Source organism: Procambarus clarkii, chromosome 76, assembly GCF_040958095.1.
Source record: "Procambarus clarkii isolate CNS0578487 chromosome 76, FALCON_Pclarkii_2.0, whole genome shotgun sequence".
Lineage (NCBI taxonomy): Eukaryota > Metazoa > Arthropoda > Malacostraca > Decapoda > Cambaridae > Procambarus > Procambarus clarkii.
In genome coordinates, this window is record NC_091225.1 from 17,062,086 (window position 1) to 17,075,682 (window position 13,597).

Genomic DNA, 13,597 nt, shown 5'->3' on the forward strand with positions numbered 1-13,597 from the left:
CACCTTCTAGTGTGTGGTCTGGTCAACTTACTTCAGCCACGTGCAGGCGATGAGTCAAAATAACGTGGCTAAAGTATGTTGACCAGACCACACACTAGAAGGTGAAGGGACGACGACGTTTCGGTCCGTCCTGGACCATTCTCAAGTCGATTGTGTCGAAACATCGTCGTCCCTTCACCTTCTAGTGTGTGGTCTGGTTAACATCAGCCACGTTATTGTGACTCATCGCCTTCAAAACTGTGGCATGCCTGAGGGGTCTCCGGCCTGTTTGGCCAAGTCTCCCTCTTATCTTTGCCTTTGATACAACAGGGACATCAGTAAAAACGAGAAGCTTCAAATTAGCCTAATTTCTCTATTTTCTCATTGGAAACGTCAATTTCAAAATATGACTTACTAGTCACAAGAGCAAAATTTGTGGAGAATATATCTCCATTTTCTGCCCTTTTTTATATATGAGAAATTAGGAAATAACTTTACTACCCAGAAATAAAAATCGTGTTACACTGTGTAGTTTAAGGTTATGTCAAATGGTTTTTCCTCCAAATGTACAAGAAATATTAAGCACCGCACAAAGCTGCTGTGTGTTTGTTGGTATGTATTTTTTTTGGCCAGTGATTTTTATGTCAGGTTAAGTGTCAGTACATTTGCTAGTTTTAAGCTGGATTACTTTATTTGTCTTAGATAATTGTAAATAAGTATGATTTAAAGCTTCAACATTATCCCATATATAATAAAATGCATTTTGCAGATTTGTTCAAACTAAAATGCATGTGCACTGCAGAGCTGTCAAGATTATGCAATGCATATTTCAAGATGCATTGTATATCTCATTATATTGCAATAAATGTACATTTGCAGTTCATGTATATTTTAGTACATGTACACTGGAATATAATGTTCAACTGCGGTATAATGATCATACATTTTAAGTGTAAATATGGAAAATATTAAGTATGTTTATTACAATATTTAATTGGACTAGACAGCAAAATAGCATCGGAATTTAATTAAATATTTTCCTTCACAAGTTAGCTGGTATTTCTCAGTTTTTTTATATGGAGATATTTATTGATGTTGACCAGACCACACACTAGAAGGTGAAGGGACGACGACGACGTTTCGGTCCGTCCTGGACCATTTTCAAGTCTATTGTGAGAATGGTCCAGGACGGACCGAAACGTCGTCGTCCCTTCACCTTCTAGTGTATGGTCTGGTCAACATACTTTAGCCACGTTATTGTGACTCATCGCCTGCATATGGAGATATTTAATTTGAAAATGTTATGTCTCTGTGAAAGATTATTGTAGTGGTGATAATTCATTATTAATGTCAATTCGCTGTAGACTGTTATGTGTTGATTTACTCCCTGTTACCTAGCAGTAAAATAGGTACCTGGGTGTTAGTCAGCTGTCACGGGCTGCTTCCTGGGGGTGGAGGCCTGGTCGAGGACTGGGCCGCGAGGACACTAAAAGCCCCGAAATCATCTCAAGATAACCTCCTGATGAATTCCACACACAAATTGGCTTATGAATAAGGTGAACCATGAGAACCAATATATGTGTGTGTGTGTTATACACAGAAATAGCTCAGTTGATTAGGGCAGCGTCTGGGATGCTCTCGGGCGAAGGTTCGAAGCCTCGTCACGGCCCTTGTGGATTTGTTCATGTGTGTGTGTGTGTGTGTTTAGTATTTGTATTTACTATTTGTGCCTGCAGAATCGAGCTATTAGCTCTTGGATCCCTTTTGGTTGATCGGTTGGAGTCTTTTTTCCAACCATAAAAAGTTGGAACAGCATATGGGCTGCTTCCATAGACAGCTGCTATGGAAGCAGCCCATAGCAGCTGTCTAACTTCCAGGTACCTATTTACTGCTAGGTGAATAGGGGAATCAGATGAAAGAAACTGTTTTCTTTCTGCCTCGGCCGGGAATCGAACCCGGGTCCTTAGGACTACAACACCCGAGTGCTGTCCACTCAGCAACAAGGACCTCTCCTGTGTGTGTGTGTGTGTGTGTGTGTACTCGCCTATTTGTACTCACCTATTTGTGCTTGCGGGGGCTGAGCTTTGGCTCTGGTCCCGCCTCTCAACTGTCAATCAACTGGTGTACAGGTTCCTGAGCCTATTGAACTCTATCATATCTACACTTGAAACTGTGTATGGAGTCAGCCTCCACCACATCACTGCCTAATGCATTCCATTTGTCAACCACTCTGACACTAAAAAAGTTCTTTTTAATATCTCTGTGGCTCATTTGGGCACTCAGTTTCCACCTGTGTCCCCTTGTGCGTGTTTCCCTTGTGTTAAATAGCCTGCCTTTATCTACCCTATCAATTCCCTTCAGAATCTTGAATGTGGTGATCATGTCCCCCCTAACTTCTGTCTTCCAGCGAAGTGAGGTTTAATTCCCGTAGTCTCTCCTCGTAGCTCATACCTCTCAGCTCGGGTACTAGTCTGGCGTGTGTGTGTGTGTGTTTGCGTGCGTGCGTGTTCAACCCCCTCCCCAGGCTATGAGTGTTCAGCATGTGGTCGACCCCAAAGACACATTCCTCACTATTAACGGACTGTTTAACCCGAAACTATATTTTATTAAATATAATAATATTTGTGTAATGTATATTTAAATTTCGTGCATAGTTAGGCCTAGGATGTTATGTGTTTTTGTTCTGCTGGCAATTATTTATATTCGCAGTACATGGAAATGAACCCGTCCTTAGGATATGTCCAATCCATCCAGCGGCCGACCCCACAGCCCACACACGCATTCATTAATATAAACATGCTGTTTTATTCACAATATGAATTCTCTCAAATATAAATGAATAATATATATTAGCATATTTATAGTTTCTGTCGGCAGTAACTATAACTGTGTTTCTGTGAGTGATGTAATTATAGAGTTGCGATTTGAACAGAAGTCGTTAGCAAAGGACTGTTCGAGAAATGTTCGAACATCATCACTTCCGTGTTTTACACTCATAAACAGGAAGGGGGGGGGGCTTGTCGGCTGTAGGGAATGAATATTGGCTTTGTAGATAAAGACGGGATAAAAGTATTATAGCGGTTCGATTTGAACATAGAAATGAGTGAATCACAGTTCAAGAATCGCTCGAACATAATCAGTTATGAGTCATGTGTGAAGTGTTTTTTTTTATTCATAAACATTTAGTTTGGTGGCTGGATTAACAATCATTTGGTCATTTGTCAGTTTATCTTTAGAAACAATGGGGAAATGCTCGTTAATTCAGCTGCCAAATCCCCAATCTATTAATGAAAAACGCATTGCAAACGACTCAAAACTGATGATGTTCGAACTTTTCTCGAACATAGCTTCACTCACGTCCTCTGTTCAATTCAGACATTTTGAATACACAGTACGTTTAAATTGCAGCCCGTCCTCTTCAACAAAGGCTAAATGCTCGTTTATCCAGCCACCAAACCCCCTTGTTTATGAATGAAAAACCGGTTTACAAGTGACTCAAGTGATGATGTTCGAACAGTGCTTCGCTGACGACCTCTGCTCGAATCAAAAAGAGTAAATGCTTCACCTTCCGACTACACAAATAATTGCCAACAGAACCTAATCACCTAACCTAGCCTACATCTAACTATACCTAGAACTTTAATATATAATAATATTAATGTATAACTGAGAATAAACCTATTTAAATACACAATATGTTGATATTAATGAATACGTCTTGGAGTTGCCGAATCCTGGACACAATTAGCCTGAGGACCAGTTACATTACAGACGAGGAGTCACAATAACGTGACTAAAATATGTTGACCAAACCACACACTAGAAAGTGAAGGGACGACAACGTCACGGTCCGTCCTGGACCACTCACAATCTACTTGAGAATAGTCCAGGACAGACCGAAACGTCGTTGTCCCTTTACTTTCTAGTGTGTGGTTTGGTCCACCAGTTACACTGTTTATGAGTCGACCTAGAGCTGCCGTGAGGTACAGACATGTCGCCTGGCTTCTGGTGGTTTGAGTTGGTTGCCGTTTTTGTCGCCAGGTGGTGTGGGCGTTTCTGCCCCTCCCCTGTTGTTGCTGACCGGCTGCGTGTTGACGTATGTGTGTGTGTGAGCCATTATCAATGATACAATGCGAGGCGTTAACCTGTGTTGCTGAAGAGTGGTAATGACGTGTTTACAGCGCCCTGCCTCACCACACCAGCCGCGTCCCCACACACCTGAAAGTTAAGTCTTTTTGTGTGTGTTCTTCAGTATATTATGCACCTCATTCCCATTGTATGACTTACTGGCTATTCATGCCCGTGCCTCCTCCTTGGCTGCTTAACCTTCATCAATCAATCAATTGTGTGAATGGTGGAAAAAAAAAGGTTACAAATTCACAATGTTTTCAGGGACTGAACCCTAATATTCCTTATGCAAAGCGATTTACATTTATGAACTGTTTACATACAATTTTCACTTATATATCAAGCAACGGAAATTCTTCCCCTCCCAACCCAGGTGGGGGGGGGGGTACAATCACCTGAAGGTACTATACATAAGACTGAAGGTAACTGCAGAAGGCCTATTGGCCCATACAAGGCAGTTCATATTTATAACCACCCAATCATTCATATATATGTCTAACCTACGCTTGAAACAATCAATACTACTTCTATTATGTTACGCGGTAATTGGTTCCACAAATCAACACCCCCCTGTTATTGTACCAGTATTTACCCAGGGCGTCCTTAAATCTAAACTTAAACCAATTTATACCCATTTAATTTATACACACGGTACGCGACCCTGGAATACTTGGCTAAGATTTTGGTAATATATCATTCTGAATGATATACTACCATTCACTTGACACTTGAGTGAAGGTAGTGATATACTTTTTGTTTGCTATTCATAATTATTATTGATTAAAACCCCGATACCGAAGATATGCGAAGCGATATGGGCTGCAGAATTAAAATCTTGTATTATGGTAATAAGTTGTGCAAATTCATGATGATTTATTAAAAATTGGTAAATTATTAAAGTTTTATCAATAATTATAATTTGAGGATTATAGCTAATTGACGTTATATGCAAAACTTCGTTTTGAGTTTCAACAATATTTTTTTGTAGCGTGGAGGATAATAAATGAATTTAATATAATTTAAGATTATTTTATTATACTGTATTATGTATTGAGACGAATATATTCCTCTGGCTGAAAACAAACTGAAAACTAAACATGCCTCATAATAACAATATCTTATATATATATATATTTACAAAATACATATCGTTATATAACCAACGTATTCGTTGTATATAATATCAGCGAGCAAACGAAATATAAATGATAATAATAATTCTTTTTGTCGGGGACATTCTGACATTGTGTGTAAATTACGAAGAAATTAACGTGATAAACAATGTGGGAATCCGTTAATAACCCTTCTGAAGATGTATTATTAAATACGAAAGTACTTAAGGAAATTCCTATTTTTATCCTTCCTTCATGGTCTGACACTGTCACATTGTTCATCACGTGTTAATTTCTTCGTGGTATATACATATTAATTCACATTATTAATATGTGTGTGTTGGGAGGGAGGGGGGGGGTTGATATTTGTATTAGGCTAGGCTATATATACTAATGTGGATAGGTTATTAAATGGTTTTAGTAGTAAGTTCTGAGTTTAATGTGGCAGGGCAGACCTATATACCCACAAACAAATTTGCAGAATTATATGTCTAGCTAATACCATCAGGCAAATATGGGCAAACAACATTGATTCCTCTTTGATTTAACGTTACTCGAGTATAGCATATTTTGAAATAGCTGACTACGCTAAGAATGGTTGTTTCAAATCAAATGTTCTTGTACAACCTCTCCTCTCAACTAGCACTTGTCATTTAGTGTGTTATGGTCCCCAACGTACAGAATACAAAGTACTATAAAAAAATAGCGGTTCATATCGGGTTTTCTTTGCATCAGTGGGTAACTTTAGAGTTAGGTTAGGAGGCAGGGCCCAGATTCACGAAAGCACTTACGAACCTGTACATCTTTTCTCAATCTTTGGCGGCTTTGTTTACAATTATTAAACAGTTAATGAGCTTCGAAGCACCAGGAGGCTGTTTATAACAATAACAACAGTTAAATGGGACGTTTTCATGCTTGTAAACTGTTTAATAAGTGTAACTAAAGCCGTCAAATATTGAGGAAAGATGTATACGTTCGTAAGTGCATGCGTGAATCTGGCCCCAGGACAACATGGCGTCAGCTGGTGAGCCGCACGGCGTCTCTCCCGCTGAAAACCACGGTACCGCTGAGGAATCAACTAAACCACCATCACACGGCATCATATTAGGATAATGATGGTCTTCCGCCCTCTGAAGAGGATAAAAAAGGCTTTTTCCTGGACAGTAGACATCATAATAGAGCAAAGTTTAGAAGCGAGACGCGGCCCACGACGCCCCAGCCTAGCTAAGGTAAGACATTCTCACGGTCTCAGAGGTAAATGCAAATGCTTCACCCACGTACTACAAATACACACAGTCAACAGAACCTAAAACACCTAACCTAACCACACAATGGCTAAATATGCACAATATATAACAATATTAATTCATATTTCAGAAAATTCCTATTTTGAATAAACATCATTTTAAAATTGGTGAATGCGTCTTTGGGGTCGACCGCTGGATGGAATAGACTCTTAAGGACGGGTTGTAGAGCTGGACTCTGTAACTGACGTAGTGAACAAGGAGATTGGATATATATATATAGTGTTAAGAAGCATCATTTTACCCGTTGTTGTAACTCCTTGTTCAGTATATGCGGATTTTTAGGCTACTTCTCTCAACAATTATTTGTTTTATATCTGTCATTACACTTATCATTATTTTTCGCGTTATGCTCATGTTTTTCTTATCATAGTCTGGAAGACGGGAGACTTAAGTAACCGCAATAAGGGACCACTGAAACAATACCTCTTTAGTTTAATATATATATTTATATATTAGATATAAGTTATATAAATATATATGTATATATATATACATATAGCCAACACACATATATATATATATACATACACATAAATATATATACATTATATATAAGGTAATTCATAAATGTATTCAAATACATAGACGAGGGCTTTGATAACACTGTCATATAGGGGCTACGAGTCAGGGGCGACAGACAAGCACATTACTAACCACTGATATGCATATATGACCGACGATTTTTTAAGGTACTATTAACAGATACTATATACACCATTCACTTCACGCTCTGCTCTTTGTAAACCATTCATTGTAACACACACACACACACACACACACACATACACACACATAGCAAAGCACATAAAAGAAACCACTCCAGAAGATTGTCACAGGACTGCTTCCGGAGATAAGAGGCACGACCTATGAAGAAAGGAACCATGGCCTAGTGAGCACAGGCCCTAACGACACCCCTTACAGTATTCCAGGCTGTAGATAGGGTAGGCAAGGTTATGCTAAACCAGTAAGATTCGGTTCAAGGTTAGAAGTTGAAGACTAGAGTGATTGAGAAGGATGTTACAGTAACGGTGAATGGTGATACAATAGGGGTGAATAATAATACAGTAGGGTGAATGATGATAAACTACGGTGAATTATAATACAGTAGGGTGAATCATCCTGCCAGCGGTTCTCGACCTCATACAGCAGTGTAGCAATGGTTAATTCTCACCATTACCAAGTGGCTGACCGCCCTCATTATTGACAAAAGTTGTCATAGCGATCATACGTATCGACATTATAGATACGTCAGTTATTATTATTATTATTTATTATTATAGATCGATATCCCTTCTATAGCGAGGCATATATCGCGAAGGTATATGAAATAGGTAGAAAATAGCAAAGTAGAAATAGCCTATGCTACTCTATCCCTTTGAGATGTATTTTTATTGTCTCACTAAACGTACTTAAACTCGCGTACTAAGTTACGCTTTCTTACTCAGAGAATTTACAACCCAGTTATGTGGCAATGGTTCAAAATTCATGTATGTTATGCAGTTATTACCAAGATGGTTCAAATGTTCCTTGACAATTGCGAACTCTATAAAACCAAACTTATTTCAAGTTTTTGAAATAACGAAATTACTGGAATGGAGAAATATATTTTTTTAATACAATCGAAGCACTTATAAGTTCTGTAGACATAAAATTTACTCCATTTTGTGGTTTCGTAATGTGGATAATCCTCCAGCCGGATATTTAATTAGACTATTTAAAACAGTATATAAATATAGTAGTATAAATCCTACTGCCATGTTTACACGTCTGGGTGTTGGTGTGGGAGTGGGCGTTGATGTGGGAGTGGGCGTTGATGGGGTGTTGGTGTGGGAGTGGGTGTTGATGGGGTGTTGGTGTGGGAGTGGGCGTTGATGGTGTGGGAGTGGGCGTTGATGTAGTGTTGGTGTGGGAGTGGGCGTTGATGTAGTGTTGGTGTGGGAGTGGGCGTTGATGTAGTGTTGGTGTGGGAGTGGGCGTTGATGTAGTCTCTGAGTAAACAGCGAACTGAGTGAACTGACTGTTGAAGGTTAAAAGAAAAGAATAGAAAACATATTTTAACTTAACAGTTTCATGAGCTATAGCAAAGACAGGTTCCTATGACGTATGGAAGTATGAAGTTATAGAGAAATGAAGTTGATACAGATGACTGAGGTGCAACCCATACACGCGTGTAGCTGGTAGTGGAGATGCTCATCCCTGTTGCTCACTCCGTCAACAAATCCTACCTTCTAGATTAACTGGACACTACCAACCCCAGCAACCCACCTAACCTATCGAGTCCGGTGGATAGAATACGTTAATGTTTGTGAGCCGTTATTTATCTTAATAGGCTTTGAGAGGATGAGTTACACGGTTGTGAGCTAAGGCACGCGTTTAATTGGTTGTTGAGTGACAGTTGAAGTGTGAGTGATGCAGGGTGTCAGGAGAGCCAATGATAACTTAAGTTACACAATAATTCAAGGTCATAAAAGCATCAGGTGATATGTTTAAGAAAGCTGTCCAGCTTTCTTCAATCAAAGTGTAAGAATGATGCAATGGGCAGTGTGTATCAGGCGGCTGTAGGTTTGGCTGGCCACTATCACCGCTCCTAATACTCACATACATGTATACATTATCACAATGAAGACTTCTAAGGCACTTTCAATGTCCAGCGGTCAATGTCAGTCGCCCTACTGTAAGTTCTTGGAGGACATGGAGGTCTTATGCGTCCTTTCTTGTAGTGTGGGCAGGGGTCTACCCATTGTTTACGTATTGTAGTGTGGGGCAGGTTTGTACCTATTACCTAGATGTTGTAGCATGGGCAGGGGTCTACCCATTGCTTACGAATTGCAGTGAGGGCATGGTTCTACCCATTACCTACGTTCTGTAGTGTGGGCAGGGCTGCATCCATTACCTAGGTAATTGTAATGTGGGCAGGGCTGCCACCCATTACTTATAGGCGTTGTATTGTATGCAAACCTGCCACTCATTTCACATTTCATATGTCCAGGAGCTGCCATGTTTACACGAAGCTAACATTCTCAAAGATCGGCGTACTCGGGGCCGTGGCATGTCTCGAAGTGGTCGAGGAAATTAATATGTTTATCTGGCGGGAATAGCATCTGGCAGGAGGGGCAGACAAGCTGGCGGCGGGTAAGCGTGGCCACGCCATCGGGGCTGCTCCCTGAGCCAACGGGCGCACCAGAGCCGCTTCCAGGACTCTCACACTTGCTTCCTAACTCGTAACTTATGATGGCAGAGGCGATGTTCTTTGAGGCCATTGACTTGAGGTCGTCGTTTGACCGCGGGTTAAATGAGGGCGGCGGTGAGGAGGCGGCAGAGTTGGTGGCGGACGACAGTGTCGACGATGGGGGAGAATTGACGGCTGGGGTATATGTGAAAGTTGCCGTCGACGACGACACGCTATTGGGTGATATAGGGCCGTTGGCATCGTCTTGAGAGATTCGCCGTGCTTTCTTTAGTTGCTGACCCGACACGGCCCGGGCGGTGCGCCACGGCAGACCCGAGTCCTGCCGACTGTTTGCCTGGCCTCCCATGAGCCTCACCCAGGTGGAGTTGACCACTTTTCCTTGACTTCCTTGGCGATCTGGACTCTCGACCGACCACCAGTGCTCCTCCTTTACGGTTGCTGGCCCGGAGCTGCTATTCAATACTATCGTGGGACTCTTGACTCCTGAAGGAGGCAACGTGTCTCGCTGTGGCTGGCCACTAGTCACAGCGTCTGGCGTGGGACTCTTGACGCCCACCGAGGCATTAGAGGTCCTGCGCGGAGAGGTGCACGGTTGGGGACTGCGGCCGCCCCTCTGGTCTGAGCCCAGAGCGAAAAATATAGCTCCAGGAATGCCTCGTCCTTCAGAGTTGAGGCCAAATGTGGTGAGGGATATTCCGGGCGACGAGGAGCGGGATGACGTTGCCGAAGAGTATGTAGAAGCTGTTGGAGGGACGTTGGTGCCCGTGGCTGTGGTGGTGACAGTGATGGAAGCGAAGGCTGTGGAGTTGTTGGTAGTGTTGGAGGACTTGGTGGCTGTGGTGTCTGTGGTGGTGGTCTGTGAAGGTAGCGTAGTGCTGCAGGAGTTTGGAGAGATGATTGATATAGTACCATTATTTGTGTTTCTAGTTGTGTCGTGAGCAGACACGTTGTGAGACTGTGATACAGTGTCGCCGGCGGCTGTGTGAGATGACACTGTGTTGGAATTGGATTTTGGAGTCTCACCAGTGGACGGAGATGATGACTGGAAGGCTGTCATGGCGCTGGAAGGTTGGATACCCTTGACGGAGGTGTGGCCGGGTGCTCCAGAAACAGCCTCAGTGTTGACCCCAGCAGCACTGATGCTGGGTAAAGATGAGGAGGAGGAGGTGGTGTGGGTGGTCGGGCTGGAGCAACACACCGTCGTGGTCGCGTTAGTCACGTTTGAACAAGAGAGCGATGTGATGTTTGATGGACTTGTACAAGTGAAGGTCGTGGTGGGACTCGAACAAGACATTCTGGTGACTACGCCGTCTGAAGACTGGCTTCTTACGCTATTAGATGTGGGGTCGTCTGTTCTTCTGCGTCCTGTTACACCTGTACTGCTCTGTGTCTCGTGTTTTCGAACACTCTCCGTTGTTACTTTGTTTTCTTGGCTTGCTGCGTCGGGAGACTTAATCCTATCATTTATCTGACTGGATATTATCTTGTTATGAGTCTCTTCACTGACTGTGACAGGAGCCGTGTTGGTTGTGTTACTGACTGTGGTATTCTTAGTTATGGAAGGTGTGGAGTGACAGCCACTGCTGGTTGTGGTCGTGTCCCCACATAGGGAGCCCGGTGAAGACCCATTGTGTCCTTTAGCAGAGGTTGACGAGCTGCTAGGCGTCGCGGAGACCTGGGCTGCCTGAGCAACTTGCTTCATGGTTGAGGGCCGCTTGTGGGCCACAAAGGGTGGCCGAAAGTTGATGGGGGTGAGGACTGTGGAGGTGATGGGCATGTATCCTTTGGGCATGCTGGGTATGGACGGGGTTTTGATGCATGTGCCTAAGGGCGTGGAAGGGCCGCTTGACACTGGGGAAACGGGTATGGCGCTGGCCAGGATGGAACGCGCTCGGTGTTTTGCCGTCTTCTCGTCCTCCAACAGCCCGAGGCCTTTGCCTACCCCTGTCTGAAGGTTGCCCAACACCTTGGGTCGGGCACCCATGGCTTCATATTTTTTCTTGTCGTCTGTCGTTCCAACGAGGAGGTTCTTGGTGTCGTGAGCATGCGTCACGCGGGGACTGAGCGCCTTACTCTCGGTGTTACTGCTGGTAGAAGGCTCAGCCCCCGCTGTCTGCTCCATCTCTCTTCTGACATTGTTGCTGGTGCTGAGACTGGTGGGTCGGGGCCTCAGTACAGTGCTTCCCGTCTGCTGCTGCTGCTGGTGGTGGTGATGATGGTGAAGAGGGGCGCGGGAGGGCTGCTGCTGCTGCTGCTGCTGGGAGCGCTGTTGGCCCTGTACTACAGGCGACTGGTGCTCCGGGGTGGCGCCACTGAAGGCGATGTGGTGCAACATGGACACGGGGATCCATCCCTTCAGCGGAGTCTGCAACACCACACACCTGTCTTAGTTATTGTTCTCACCACACATATATAACCTACACGCTGCATGTGTGTAGTTTATATATGTAAACACAATACAGTAACACAATACACTACACACTGTATAAGGTAGACAATACAATTACACTGTATATACAACACACACACTGAATAAGTTAGATAATACAATAACACTGTATATACAATACACTGCGTAACTTGATCAATAGAGTAACACCCTATACACGACACATTACACAAGTTAGACAATAACACTGTAAATACAATACACTGCATGCATCAGATAATACAATAACATCGTATACACTGCATAAGCTAAACAGTAAAATAACACTGTATACTGTATAATTTATGCCGTGAGTCGTGTAAAGTGGAGTATATTTCCTCTTATCATTGCTCCTCTCACGTCTCTCTTTCCCTTTCATTCTCCTCTTTCTCTCTCTCTATTGTCTTCTATTACACTCTCTAGGCTCCTTTCATTCTTCTGGCTGCTTTCACTGTCTTCCTTCCCTTCCCCCCTCTCACTTCTGTCCCTCTCCTCACTCACAATTCATCTCATATCTCACTATCTTCTCTATCCTCACTCTTTTATCCCTATTATTCCACTTTTCCTCTCTGATCTCTGTGCTCGGTGGGGCGGTACACGCCCACCTGGGGGACGTGGTGGGTGGTGGGCGGGGGTGGTGGGGCTGGCGACGGGGCCGACGGGGCGGGAACTGGAGAGGGCTGGGCGCTGTGGCTGGTGGTGCTGGTAGTTGTGGTCGGTGGTGGTGGTGATGGGGCGGTGGTGGTAGTGGTGGTGGCGGCTCGTCCACCACCACCACTGGCTTCACCTCCCTGTGGCAGCATACACCGCCAGCACAGGGATCTCTTGCTCTCACTGTCCGCTAACTGAAACAATAATAGAATCTATAAACATTATAATATCGTAAATCTCTCTCTCTCTCTCTCTCTCTCTCTCTCTCTCTCTCTCTCTCTCTCTCTCTCTCTCTCTCTCTCTCTCTCTCTCTCTCGTGTATATATGATATTTAATAAAAAATCATATTAAACTTTAAACAACAAATATTCCTGGCATTAATTAAATACCAGGAATAGCCAAAATAAGACTTTGGAGCGGAGCGTGGTGATCCACGGCGTCACTCCTCGTATTGAACGGTGTCACATGATGAATGACAAGTGAGCACACGGCAAGCAAGCACACACGGCAAGCCTTCATGTTTAGAATCTCACCAAGTCAGCCAAGAACCCTGGCTGGCTGGGTTCGAATCCTTCAGGAGTCAAGAGTTTTCGTTTATATATATATATATATATATATATATATATATATATATATATATATATATATATATATATATATATATATATATATATATATATATATATATATATATATATATATATAGAAAATTGTAAAGTAAATTGTAAAGGAAGATGAATGTTTCGGCCGTTTTACAGCCGTTGTCAACACGAGACTCGCCTTACTACCCTTAATAATTGAT

At 43.0% G+C, this 13,597-nt stretch overlaps 2 protein-coding genes across 7 annotated transcripts in view; one reads left to right on the forward strand and one right to left on the reverse strand.

Moving 5' to 3' along the window:
* The first annotated feature begins 6,307 nt into the window (after positions 1–6,307).
* The window catches only part of LOC123771496 (RRM_XMAS2 and SAC3_GANP domain-containing protein xmas), an 88,335-nt gene continuing 81,045 nt past the window's right edge, over positions 6,308–13,597 (forward strand). For all 5 annotated transcript variants that reach the window (XR_011224770.1, XR_011224774.1, XR_011224776.1 and 2 more), the window contains exon 1: positions 6,308–6,448. The gene's annotated coding sequence lies outside the window, so the exon portion shown is untranslated. The remainder of the gene's footprint in view (positions 6,449–13,597) is intronic.
* LOC123771498 (uncharacterized) overlaps positions 6,953–13,597 on the reverse strand; it is a 29,383-nt gene continuing 22,738 nt past the window's right edge. For both annotated transcript variants that reach the window (XM_045764073.2, XM_045764072.2), the window contains exons 6-7: positions 12,750–12,989; positions 6,953–12,081 (exon numbers count right to left, since the gene is read on the reverse strand). In XM_045764073.2, coding sequence (XP_045620029.1) covers positions 9,547–12,081; positions 12,750–12,989 — 2,775 coding nt within the window. In that variant the 3' untranslated portion in view covers positions 6,953–9,546. The remainder of the gene's footprint in view (positions 12,082–12,749; positions 12,990–13,597) is intronic.